We start from the raw sequence: 14,083 nt of genomic DNA on the forward strand, positions 1-14,083 counted from the left end.
GTCCCATGGACTGCAAGAAGATCAAACCTCTCCATTCTGAAGGAAATCAGCCCTGAGTGCTCACTGGAAGGACAGATCCTGAAGCTGAGGCTCCAATACTTTGGCCACCTCATGAGAAGAGAAAACTCCCTGGAAAAGACCCTGATGCTGGGAAAGATGGAGGGCACAAGGAGAAGGGGACGACAGAGGACAAGATGGTTAGACAGTGTTCTCGAAGCTACCAACATGAGTCTGACCAAACTGCGGGAGACAGTGGAAGACAGGAGTGCCTGGCGTGCTCTGGTCCAGGGGGTCACGAAGAGTCGGACACGACTAAACGACTAAACAACAACAGCAACCCTTCAGTCTGAAGCTAACACAACAAACTCTTCTTCAGTTGCCCCCCGCCTTTCCTCACTTTCCCTGTTCTCATTATATCTTTTAGGATGATGAGTATTTTGCAACGTAGAGTCAGAAATTCAAGAGGTGAAGTTCTCCTCAACACGGAGAGACACAATGATGGCAATCTGCTGAATTTTGGCAACCGCTGTGGATCTATGGATCTGCCTTATATTGAGCCATACCAATGGGTCCATTTCGCCCAGTGCCATCTACCTTTGCAAGTTAGCACCAGGGGAGGCTGAAAATGGGGTGCTGTCTCACCAACCTCAGCCAGGAGATCAGAAGTTCTTGCAAACCGCAAAGCAGTTTACAAAAAAAAACAGATAAAACAATAAGGATTATTAGCAACAATAATTGAAGACTTTCGGAAAGTTAAAATAACAACAGATTAAATCTCACATCAACTTTCTAAACATCTGCTCTGGTTTTTGAACAATTTTTGGAAGCCGAACATCAGATGCGGCTTCCATTTTGAGTTCCCCATGTGTATTGAAGCTTCTGCTTTCAGTTTACGGTTGTCGAACGTTTCGGAAGTCTTGCGGAATGGATTACGCTCAACAACAGAGGTTTGACTGTATAGGGCTGTGAATGGGATGGAAGATGGCTGGTATAAGGCCTCTGTGTGACTAAGGTCTCTGGAAGAGAAGCTTCTTCAGAGGGGGAATTGAAGTATGGGGAATTCCTGAATTTCCTGCAACACAGAAATCTTTTGCCCAATGTGGGAATCAAACCCACAATCCTGAGATTAAGAGTCTCACGCTGAGCTATCCCAGCTCCTGCAAACAGATTAGCTGAGATTTCAAACTCCCATATGTATGTGTGCTTAACTGGTGTTTGATGTGAGCTTTGCTTGAATTCCCAGAGGAAACACTGGGAGGAGGTCTCTAAGTGATCTCTACAAGTCTTTTGGAGTTTGTGGAATTTATACCATCCCATAATGCTGTTTGTTCCCCCCTGCCGGAGGCCAGCCTCGCAGTTGCTTCTGGAGACCACTGAACTGCAAAGAGCAGGAAAAGAACTCCCTGGGCAAGGAAAGGCACTGCCATTTCTTGGATGGGCCTCTGGCAGGAATTAGAGCAATCAAGCAGAAGGCCAGATTCAGAGCCTTGGAGGAATCAGAGAAGAACCAGGAAGTGCAAGGGCGGAGGATAGGGACCAGTCAGGCTTCTGCTCATCCTAGAAGTTTATTTTCAGCACTTTGTTGTTGTTTAGTCATTTCGTCATGTCCAACTCTTCGTAACCCCATGGACCAGAGCACGCCAGGCACTCCTGTCTTCCACTGCCTCCTGCAGTTTGGTCAAACTCATGTTAGCAGCTTCAAGAACACTATCCAACCATCTCGTCCTCTGTCTTCCCCTTCTCCTTGTGCCCTCCATCTTTCCCAACATCAGGGTCTTTTCCAGGGAGTCTTCTCTTCTCATGAGGAGGCCAAAGTCTTGGAGCCTCAGCTTCAGGATCTGTCCTTCCAGTGAGCACTCAGGGCTGATTTCCTTCAGAATGGATAGGTTTGATCTTCTTGCAGTTCATGGGACTCTCAAGAGTCTCCTCCAGCACCATAATTCAAAAGCATCAATTCTTCGGTGATAGGCCTTCTTTATGGTCCAGCTCTCACTTCCATACATCACTACTGGGAAAACCATAGCTTAAACTATATGGCTAGGGGTGAAGAAGTACTTTGCCCATCCTAAACCTTCCAACATTCAGCTTCATGGATTCTGGTGTTATTTCTTTTCTCCAAACTTTGTGTGATTTCATACATTTCTGTCGTGCGCCATGCAGTGCAGCCTATTGACCCAACAGAAGCCAGCCCTATTTTGAGCAAGTCCTGTTGAAACCCCCCCCCCACCATCTAATGGATTGGTGTGGGGGCTCCAGACCCCTTTTGTTCCTTTATCACTCTCCTGGAACAAGGCTTAGCAACACTCTTGGGAACCATTCGCTTTATTTATGTAGTCCCGCACTTAATATTATATTGATCCACATTGCATTTAGAGATGGTTACTGTCCCTTCTTCTCTTGCCCCCTACTTAATTTTTCCCATATTGCTCCCATGGTGGGAGGGGGTGCAATTTTTTTCAAGGCATTGAAAGGGCAACGTATATAGCAAAATAGGGTGGGACCAATGATTAACACCAGCGCTGTTTCACATATTGTGTGATTAAGCTTTATGGGACAAGACTTTGGCCTTGAGATAGTTATGACAGCATTAACATGATTTAAGTTGCTCAGAGATCAATAGCCCACTCAAGCCCAAAATGAAGGCGGAGGTGTTGCGTTACTATATCTTTAAAGATCAGAAATCGCAACTTGTCTCTTTGGGGGGTCAGAGCCATTTTGCAGACCATCGGGGGAAATGGATTAGAATCCACGGACACGGACATAATTTTGCCAGAGACATCCCTGTGGGACAGATACAGGGAGGTCTTGTTGAGGTGGGGAGTGTGGGTTCACAAGAGGCTTGGCTGTGGTGCTATTATAGGGTGGCAACATAGAAGCTACAGAAACAAGAGACGAGGTGAGATTCTGCTTCAGAATCCCAAGTGGAAGGGTTTGCGGAGCTGGCCCAGGAACTGATGCAACCCAGCACCTTCCAAAATTCTTCTGGAAATGGCTTGAGAAGCACCACTGGCTGGTGCCCATTGAGACTGGTAGGGTAGAAGGCAGAGAGACCAACAGCAGGGGGCGCCAGAGCCAATGACAGCCAGAGTCACTCTCTGAACTTGTTGTAAATAACAAGGCAGGGAGGTGAGAGGCTGGCTGAGGTCAGAGTGAGGTTGGTGGGGCACTTGCTTTGACTGCACCGAGAGAGGTAAGCCTAGCAGTCTGGGATTTGTCCCCAGGCCATGCAACCCTGGAAGGCTTTGTCATGACAGCGCTAACCTAAATCCCCATACAGTGGCACCTCGGGTTAAGAACTTAACTCGTTCCGGAGGGAGGTCCGTTCTTAACCTGAAACTGTTCTTAACCTGAGGTACCACTTTAGCTAATGGGGCCTCCTGCTGCCGCCGCACGATTTCGGTTCTCATCCTGAAGCAAAATTCTTAACCCGAGGTACTATTTCTGGGTAAGCGGAGTCTGTAACCTGAGGCGTCTGTAACCTGAGGTACCACTGTACAATGTCGGGAGTACAGCACACAAGGCAAGCTTCATCTGGCATTTGCTCACTCTCATCAAAGGTGAGAGAATACCAGAGTCCATAGGAGCCAACTCCTAGGGGCTAAGGTCCCTTCGCCTCCCCAATAATTCTTTTGAGGGGGCTGCCTCCCCAAGAGTTGTTGGGCACTGGCATTCAAAAGGTGTACTTGTGCCACATCATGTGATCGATTATGCAAGGCGGGGCTTACCTGGGTCCCTCCAATATTTTATTCAAGTTGGTACCCCTACCAAAGTCTCATTTACGCACACAGAGCAAACCTTTCCATTGGACTGAATGAATGAAGGACCCCTTTCAGACTGGGGTTCACTGTCTCCACCTAAATGCTCTTCCACACCTGAGGAAATCACTGGATCACTGAATCACTGAACGAACGAAGGACCCCTTTCAGACTGGGGTTCACTGTCTCCACCTAAATGCTCTTCCACACCCGAGGGAATCACTAGATTTGATGTTTTCATCCCCCAAAAGTTTTTTGATTTGATTTTCTACTGAAATGAGGCTGCATTTTAATGTTGTATTTTAATGTTGTTTTTAAGTTGTATTTTAATCAGTTGTTTCTATACGTGGTGTTAGCTGCCCTGAGCCCGGTCTCAGCTGGGGAGGGTGGGGTATAAATAATAATAATTATTATTATTATGGGTGGGGCACTTTTGTGAACAAAGGCAAGCAGGGGAGCGTAGTGCGGTCCGTGCCAGACTTCACGGCCAAAATACTCAAGGAGACAGACGAGCATCCATAAAGGTGCAGAGAGATTATTTCTGGTGGACTGGTTTATCCTCTGTTGCAAACCTGTCAGAAGTCTGACGCTCTCGAGAGTGATGAAAATTCGGAGAGAAAATACAAAAGGAGGCAGACATGACCCTACCCTGGGGAAAAGTCCGTCTGCGTGCCATTTCCTCTCATTGGCAAATCACTGGCGGATGCAGAGATGCTGGATAATGCCCGAGAATGACACATAAAACAACTCCCTGGGAACAGCCCTGCCACAGAGATGGCTTTTCTCCCCCCAATTCATCCATCCATCATAACGCTACTGATTTTGCTCCAGAGACTGATATGTCAGCAGAAAGAGCCTGACAGCCGATGCGTTAATATCTTGGTCATCCATAAAAATGGGAAATAACAGCAGCCACAGATTCCCCCGACCTCAGAAGGGCACCCTGGGTGCAACAAAAAGGAACAGCCTGAGCTATGCCCCTCCGCTGCCTCCCTTGGCCTAACCCTGACCTATTAGTGTCTGGAGAGAGGAGTGGTCTGTGCCAGGTCTGCTTAGAAATCTCCTGGGTTTGGCAGAGTGACTGCGCTAAGCCTCTGATCACACTCACATAAGAACAAAAGGACACACAATGAGCCTACTGGATCAGGCCAATGGCCCAACTAGTCCAGTGTCTTCTTCTTGCAGTGAGCCAACCAGATGCCCCAGTGGGGAACCAGCAAACAGGATTCAAAAACAGGAGTGCTCTGCTTTTGTATGGTCTCCAGCAATGTCTAGGCCAGGGGTCTGCAACCCGCGGCTCCGGAGCCGCATGTGGCTCTTTTACACCTTTGCCGCGGCTCTGGGGCGGATACTAGCGAGGGGAGGAGGCGCATTGTGCGCCCCGACACTCTCCACTGTGGCGGGCGCTGTACTGGCTGTGACGTCGCATGGGGGCGGTGCGTGCGTTAGTCACGCACTGTCCCGACATCACCTTCCCGCCCGCCCGCTACATTGTAAGGGGCATATACGCTGGTTACTGCATTGAAAGGGGGCATGTACGCTGGTCAATGTTTTGAAGGGGAGTGAAGAACACACACACACACAAAAAGGTAACTTGTTAATTTAACATTTATTTCTATGAGGAGGAGTAATTCTGAGGGCTCAAACAAATAAATAATAAAAAAGGGACAAAAAGTTATTTTTATAATGACGAGTTTTGCGGCTCCCAGTTTTTTTCCCCTTCGGAAATGGGTCCAAGTGGCTCTTTTTGTCTTAAAGGTTGCAGACCCCTGGTCTAGGCAACACGATGGCCATATATATACGTAATAGACAATCTTTATAGAATTCCTTCAAATCATAAAAAGTTCAAAATATTTAGTCTCAAAGTCTCTTTTTATCAGCATCACCTGGAGTTGGCTTTATATGTTTCTCAAAAAATATTGTTAGTAGCAGTGACTACATTATTACATGAGCACTGTTCCACAGCATTTGATATTTTCATTTATATACATTCATTCGAAATAAGATGGGGCATGTACTCTTTCTCATTACTGTTTGTATTGTAGTTTATAATTTTTGTGAAGTGATATGGCATGCAGGCCATTGTCTGTAAAATTTATTTTATTTTCAGTTTATGGAGCATTCTATATCCACCCACCACGCTGATGAAGAATTCTACGAAACAGGAGTCAATATGCGGAATTACTGTTCAGTGTTGGACATCACTGTTGAATACACAAAGCTTCACAGCTTGTCTTCCACCATACAAAGTTTGGTACCTCGCTTCATTTAAAGATTTTCAGAGACTTTGAGACTAAAGATTTCATTTTGAACTTTTTATGATTTGAAGGAATTCTATAAAGATTGTCTATTACGTATATATATATGGTCATCGTGTTGCCATTGCTGACGTTCTCTTTGCAACACAGGGGTTCGTTTGGAAACATATTCATATGGTCTCCAGCAACTGGTACTCAGAAGCAGTGGAGGCAGAGCGTAGAAATCGATAGCTGTCTCCTCCGTGAATTTGTCTAATCATCTTGTAAAGCCATTTAGGTTGGTGGCCACCAGTGCCTCCTGTGGAAGGAGTTCCACAGTTTAACTATGCACTGCATGAAGAAGTACCGTATTTTTTGCTCCATAAGACGCACTTTTTTTCCTCCTAAAAAGTAAGGGGAAATGTCTGTGCGTTGTATAGAGCGAATGTGTGGTCCCTGGAGCCGAATTGCCCAGGGGCGAAAAGCAGATCATGCTTTTATTTTTAAAAAGAGGGAAGGGGGTGTTGAAATGAAGCTGCTGATCAGCTGATCAGCAAGTGATCGGGAGGGAGATAAGGGACTCTAGCGATAAAAGAGGCTGCCTGAGAGGGGGGGAGGTAAAAGCACATGGATCCTCAGGATTTTTGCATTGGGTCACCCCAAATTCACCATCAGATCACATAGCATGTTCATGGCTATAGCTTGCACCAAAAATATCACGCACCCACTGTTTCGTGGGGCCGCAATGGCGCAAAAACGTGGTTACAAAGCACGGATCCACATGGATTCTCAGGATTTTTGCACTGGGCTACCCCAAACTCACCGTCAAATCACATATCATGTCTGTGGCCACAGCATGAACCGCAAAAATCATACATCCACTGTTTCGTTCAGAATATTTTTTTCCCTTGTTTTCCTCCTCTAAAAACTTGGTGCGTCTTATGGTCAGGTGCGTCTTATGGAGTGAAAAATACGATACTTTCTTTGTATGTCCTGAATCTTCCAACCTTCCTTAGCCCCTAAGTCTCCATGCTAATATTATCACACCTCCTGGGTTGGTCCTAGAGTCTTATCCCAGACTAAGTATCCCTATTTCCCAGGGATAGACCCAGATTTACAGAAGCCATCCTAGTTTCTGATTTGATCCTGGAATGTCCTAGGGACATCCCTATTTTCATCAAAGAAATGTTGGAAGGTATGGAGCTATGCAATCCCCGAACCAAGGAGAAAACTAACTCTACAACCTTTAGAAGACACCTGAAGGCAGCCCTGTTTAGGGAAGTTTTTTATGTTTAATGTTTTATTCTGTTTTTATATATGTTGGAAGCTGCCCAGAGTGGCTGGGGCAATCCAGTCAGATGGGTGGAGTATAAATAATAATATTATGGAATACGATGTCCCTATTTTATTTGAAAAATGTTGGCGGGTAAGCCATTGGTCTCACTAGTTCTGCACTGTCTACATCTGACTGGCAGGAATTCTCTGGGATCCCTAGCAGAGACACTCTTTCACATCCAGGTCTCTCATTTCTGGGGCTGCACAGAGACAGGGCCAGCCCAAAGTGTTTCGTTGCCAGCTATACTGTTATTGCATATTTACTTTGTTTCAGGGAGTGCTTTTATTGGTCGGTGCATTCTTCTTGTTGCAAGTGGCTTTGAGCTCGTCTTTGGTTGTCTGGAGGTGCAAATAATGAATCCCATGAAATCAAATTTTATGCTGCAGTGTGGGCCTGTTAAGAAAACGGTGTTGAATTTGGCACATCCAAAAAGGAATAAGAGAAAGGAGAAGGAGGGAGAAAGAAAGGGAAGCAGCTCAAATAGTCAGGCAAGCAGAAAGCAAACAGATCGTTTGCCTGGAGGAGATATGCCTAAAACGGCTCAGGCTTTTGACTTACAAATCATGTTACAGAGAGGCTGAATAAGGAAATTTATTCAGTTCTCCACAACATCTTCATCTCAAGTTCATCCGCTGCAGTTTTTGGGAAAGCCACTTCTGCCTTAAGGAGGAGGTGGGGTTACGGACTCTCCTGCGGGACTTGACATCTTTCCACAGGGCCTGCAGGACAGAGCTGTTCCGCCTGGCCTTCGGTTTGGACTCAGTCTGACCCTTATGTTTCCCTCCCCTTATGGTTTTGATCAACGGGCTACTTTTAAAATGAGGCTGCATTTTAAATGGCATTTTAACCTGTATTTTAAATCCCCTATTATGTTTTTACTGTAATTTACTGGTGTTAGCCACCCTGAGCCTGGCTCTGGCTGGGGAGGGCGGGGTATAAATAAATTATTATTATTATTATTATTATTATTATTATTATTATTATTATTTCAATTACTGGGGGGGGGGTCGGGACCTTGCCATGCAAGTAGGTTTCTGACAAATGAAAAGTAAAGCAGAATTAACCAGTGGATTTCCATGCCCAAATTCAATGCAAAAGCACCTAACATGCTTCCAGGTGCCATAAGAAAGCTGCAGAGATAGTGCAGGATAGTGCGCACCCCAGAAATTACCTCTTTCAGCTTCTGCCTGCTGGAAGAAGGTACAGGGTTATGAAGACTAGGACTAGCTGCCTGAGAAACAGTTTCTACCCAAATGCGATTTTGGTTTTAAACGCAGTGTAAGGTAGTCTTTATGTGAGTATATAGGCTGGGATAGCAGGCTTGTGGGTTTTTGAATGTTTGATGTAGATTTTTCCAATTTCGTTGTTCTGCATGGGACAATAACAATAAAGGTTATCATATCGTTGTCGTATCGTATTCAAAAGCATTGCTGTCTCCAGCACAACCACTGTGGCAAGTAAGCAGTGTTAGCCCTCTCCCCCAAGAAGTTGTCGAATTCTCTTTTAAAGCCATCGAGATCAGGTAAATAAAAATGAACGAATTGCCACGAGTCTGCCCCAAGTTCAGCTTGCCAGGATCCGAGAAGGGCTGCACCCTCCTGCAGCAGTCATCAAAGGGAGTTGCCAAGGCAGAGCGGCATTCAGAAAGGAAAGGGAGAAAGGCTTTCAAAGAGCCTGATTTTTATCACAGCCTCTGAAGGCAGCTAGGATTACCTGCGGCCCCGCTTAGCAGCTCGCAAGACTTTGACCAAGAAAGGTAAAGCGGAGGTCGATCGATGAAGACCTGCCTGTGAATGGCAGGATTGAGTTACCCGCCGAGACCAGACAATATTTATTTCCATGGCCGAGGCAGCAGAAGGGAAGGGAAAAGTTGAAAGGGTAAAATTAAAACCTTCCCTCCTCCCAGCCCGACAAAATAATCTGAGATCAGCGGCTTCAATGGAGTTTTCCTCCCCTTTGAGGAAAGTTTGCTAAGAAACTCTTGGAAAGCTAGGAGACGTGAAATGCATACTCTCCAACCCAAACAGGCTTCATCAGCATAGTCCAGACCTTCCAGGAGTAGCGCTGAGCCAAAAAATACCCTACAATTTCCTGAAAGTATTAAGTTCCCCCTTTTTCCCCCTGCATCTTTCTCGGGGTGATTGAGAATTTATTTAGAATTCCAGCGGGTGTGTGGCAGTGGCCCAAAGGGCCACAGTAAATGTGACAAAATGTACCCCTGTAAATCCTTGAGAGTGCTTCTAATACAGAAGTTATGGTAGCCTCTTACTTTATGAGGATGCAGGTGGCACTGTGGGTTAAACCACAGAGCCTAGGACTTACCGATCAGAAGGTCAGTGGTTCGAATCCCCGCGACGGGGTGAGCTCCCGTTGCTCGGTCCCTGCTCCTACCAACCTAGCAGTTCGAAAGCACGTCAAAGTGCAAGTAGATAAATAGGTATCGCTCTGGCGGGAAGGTAAACGGCGTTTCCGTGCACTGCTCTGGTTCGCCAGAAGCAGCTTGTTCATGCTGGCCACACGACCCGGAAGCTGGCTCCCTCGGCAAATAAAGTGAGATGAGTGCCGCAACCCCAGAGTCGGCCATGACTGGACCTAATGGTCAGGGGTCCCTTTACCTTTACCAACAAACACACTAACACAATGTAACAGAACACAGTGGGGAAATTGCTAGTGCTTATTGTGCATGTGTAAAACATGAAATGAGGTAATGATGTATATGATCGGTGAAAATTGAAATGCTTTGTTTGAAATGTTATGAATACCACTGCCTGGGCCTGCTGGGCAGGGTTGCAGTTTTGCGGAACGATCCGATTGTAACCTATTGCTTCGCAATAAACAATGCTGGACTCCTAACTCCTCACATTTCTGAGCTTTATTGGCGTAAACTCAGGAGATGAGCTATTTTCTGGCTTACAACAGGTGCAGGGTTGAGGCACAGCACATCCTCCATCATGGCTAGCAGCCATCGATCGCCCCATCCTCCATGAACTAATATAATCCTCTTTTAAAGCCATCCTGGTTGGTGAACGTCAATGCCTAATCTGGAAGCGAGATCCACAGTTTAATTATGTGTTGCATGAGGAATTACCTGAGCTTGCTCTGTCAATGTGAGGTGATTGAGGATGACATGTTTAAACTATCCCCTGGAGGGCTGCAGCCTTCCCAGGTGTCCACATTCCCTGATCTGAAATCCCCATAGGAGGAGTTTCCTTATAATATCTTCCCCTAGGCTGTTTATTCAAGGCAATGAGTCCTGGCTGCCAGCTTGCCTGAGCTCTGCGTCCTCACTGATTTTGTTTTTAAGGGAAGCACGTTTTACCTTCAACTTAACAAAGGATGCTCTAGGATGTAGGACACCTGGTTGGTGGATGCCGTTGGCTGGTGAGCTGCGATGTCACAGGGAATTGTGACATCACAGTCCTCAGTTGCTGGGCCAACAGAAGTGGGAAGAGAAGACAAGATACTCTATCTGGCCAAGCCAGTGACTGTGGAGGTCAAGAAGGAGACTCAGGAGGAATCTAAAAACACAGCTATCAAGTGTCAAGGGATAACATGGTCACAGCTTGCAGGCAAACCCCAGTCTTCCAGGTATTGCAAGACCCTCCTGGAATTGGGCCTTGTATACAGAGACCTTCAAAAAAGGGAGCAGAGGAGTGTAGCTGGCAGGCAGCAAAACAGTACCCTGCTGGGCACCAGATTCTGAATCTAGGCATAGACCTTGCCAAGAAAATGCCCTCCAGTCCCATTTCATTGCCGTGACCTTGCACTCAGACATTGCTCACCACAGTTGCCTAGGCAGAGTCTTGCTCCTTCTTTCTCTCTCTCCTTCCTAAGCCAGCTATTAACTTTTCAGTCAGGTTTCCTTTTTCACTTCCCCTCTCCTGCCCCGGAGACCTCCATGGCAGCTAATTGGACATCTTTCCGATTTGCACCCTCCAAGCAAGACATTGCAGGTTAAAGAGGCCCCTGTATCGTGGCCTCTGAGGCTTTGGATGGTGTGTGTGTGTTTCTGTGTGTGTGTTGGGCGGCGGGAGGCAGTGAGAGGAGATGGAGGAGAGCACCTGAGAATTAGATGCAGGCAAAAGATACTGCACTCTGAAGCTTTGATGGCCCGCTTTTCCCAGATCCCCCTCTTTGCCACGTAAAACCCAATCAATGCCCCCTTATTTTCCAAGCTGCCTTCTCTCTCTCTCTCTCTCTCTCTCTCTCTCTCTCTCTCTCTCTCTCCTCTCCCCCTCTCCTCTGCACACACGGACTCAAATTCCCCCCTGTAAGGTTAGGACAGAAGAGTCGCAGAAATCAATTCCCCGATCCATGCCAGGCCGCCCCTAGGAAAGAGAAGTCAATCTCTCAAGCAGAGGAGGGAGCCAGGAAAGGAAAGCAATGCGTCCAATAGCCAAAGCTCTCTCCAGCGCTCAAGCTACCGCAGTCTCACGGCTGCTTTTGCATTGACTGCTGGCGCCCTGGGGTAGCCTTTGAAACAGTGTAAGCTGCAAATTGCTCTTCTGGACATCAGTCCCAGAGACTCCACGCAGAGAGAGCAAAAGCAGCAGCATATGTTTCCATCAAGGCTCGGAGTGCAGAGCAAATTCTATCTCCAGGCCTGCTTTGGCATCTTAGGGGGCCTTTGCCAGACCGCCTCAATGCATCAGAGACTTAGGCAGCCCACAGATGCGATCTCGCTGCTTTGAGGCAGCTCCCCGCTCCCTTGCCCACCAGCTCCCCCCAGATCCACTTAAGCAATACAGATCTTAGCGAGCTACAAGCAGACAGCAGCCTATGCTGCAGGAAAAGGGGTCCGTCGCAAAGGAAATTAATTATTTTAATTAATAGACCAGTTTAAGTCTATAGGATAGATGGTCCCTTAGTCTCAAAGGCACCACACAGAATGCTTTTTGTTTGAGCTCAGTGAGCAGAGCGTTTCAGCCCTGTTCTTGAGTTTGCTTAAAAACCGCTTATCTTGTATTTCTTTCTTTGAATTTGTGCCTTTTAGGTTTTTAAACCTTTTTGTAAAAGCAGCACTAGAATTTTCACAAGCTGAGTCCTCAACTTTCTATTACTGTGCTTTGCTTCCTTCAAGTTGGGCTGTGTTTAAAACTTGCCATTTAGGTTTTCAAACCCTTTTTTGTAAATTCAGTATTAGAAACTGTGCCTTTGAGTCCTCAATCCTTTATTACTGCGCTTTGCTTTACCTATGTCGAGCCAGGATTATAATACTTCAGAATTTTGGGGGCTTCTACCCTTTTTTTGAAATTTTGGTCATTTAAAGTTTATGATTTTTCTATTTCCTTCTGAGGAAACTGAATAGTTCAGTGAAACGAGGTTTGTAGCTGGCATCCCGTTAAGGCTTTGTTCAATTTTAGGTTTTTCTAATTGTTTTCCTTAAACTTTTGGATTTTTATTATTTAGTTTATTTCCACAAGATAATATTTCTAGTCAATTACTTCTCGTTTCAGGGATTTTCACAGTATTTCATTTGTTTTGTGCGATTTCTCAGTTCCATGACTGTCTTTTTTCTATCAGTGAGAAGAAGCAGGGTACAGGTTCCCTGACTTTCGCCGTGACAATTGTTTTTGTCCTTTAAATTCTACCGAAGGACACATTTCTCCATCTTCAGAAAGCAACGCTGCCTCTCTCTTTCTGAAGCTGGAACTCTCAGGCTGCCTTTCCGAACGACTGCCTTCGTCACACCGGGGACGGCTGCTGTGTCCATTTGCAGCTTTGTTCTGTGTCACAGCCGGCAGTGAGAAAATGTGAGGTTGGGGAGGAAGGAAATGGGAAGGAAGCCCTGGGGCCTGCTGCCCCTGCCGCGCCCCCACCCATCCCTCGACCCTGCGACCCACACACTTACGCGTTGTGGAGCACACACCATCCGCAGTGGGGGTCCCCTGAGCCCAGGCACTCGCTGCAGCTTTTGTACTGTCCGCAGGACTCCACCGGCACTCGGGTGAGCTGTGGACGACAAGGGGAGAAGAGTCATGCTGAGTTTGCGTTTGATTTGTAATTCCAGACAGTGTTGTGAAGCCCTGGAGACTCAAAACCTATTCATGTATACCTCCCAGTAATAATAATAATAATAATAATAATAATAATAATAATAATAATAATAAAGACACCTGCTTCTTGGGAGAAAAGCAATGATAAACTTAGACAGCATCTTAAAAAGCAGAGACATCACCTTGCCAACAAAGGTTCGTATAGTTAAAGCTATGGTTTTCCCAGTAGTGATGTATGGAAGTGAGAGCTGGACCATAAAGAAGGCTGATTGCCAAAGTATTGATGCTTTTGAATTCTGGTGCTGGAGGAGACTCTTGACAGTCCCGTGGACTGCAAGAAGATCAAACCTCCATTCTTAAGGAAATCAGCCCTGAGTGCTCACTGGAAGGACAGATCCTGAAGCTGAGGCTCCAAGACTTTGGCCACCTCATGAGAAGAGAAGACTCCCTGGAAAAGACCCTGATGTTGGGAAAGATGGAGGGCACAAGGAGAAGGGGACGACAGAGGACGAGATGGTTGGACAGTGTTCTCGAAGCTACTAACATAAGTTTGACCAAACTGCGGGAGGCAGTGGAAGAAAGGAGTGCCTGGCGTGCTCTGGTTCATGGGGTCACGAAGAGTTGGACACGACTAAACGACTAAACAACAACAACAATAATAATAAATAATTATATTTATACCCCACCCTCCCTGGCCAGAGCCAGGCTCAGGACGGCTAACACCAATAAAATGACAATAAAAACATAATAGCGGGAAAA

The 14,083-nt window shown here is 46.3% G+C and overlaps 1 protein-coding gene across 4 annotated transcripts in view; it reads right to left on the reverse strand.

Annotated features, from left to right (window-relative positions):
* The window catches only part of PLXNA4 (plexin A4), a 604,081-nt gene that overhangs the window by 178,585 nt on the left and 411,413 nt on the right, over positions 1 to 14,083 (reverse strand). For all 4 annotated transcript variants that reach the window (XM_082238689.1, XM_082238692.1, XM_082238690.1 and 1 more), the window contains one exon: positions 13,180 to 13,280. In XM_082238689.1, the coding sequence (XP_082094815.1) occupies positions 13,180 to 13,280 (101 nt within the window). The remainder of the gene's footprint in view (positions 1 to 13,179; positions 13,281 to 14,083) is intronic.

The sequence above is a fragment of the Podarcis vaucheri genome (assembly GCF_965113315.1).
Source record: "Podarcis vaucheri genome assembly, chromosome: 10".
Lineage (NCBI taxonomy): Eukaryota > Metazoa > Chordata > Lepidosauria > Squamata > Lacertidae > Podarcis > Podarcis vaucheri.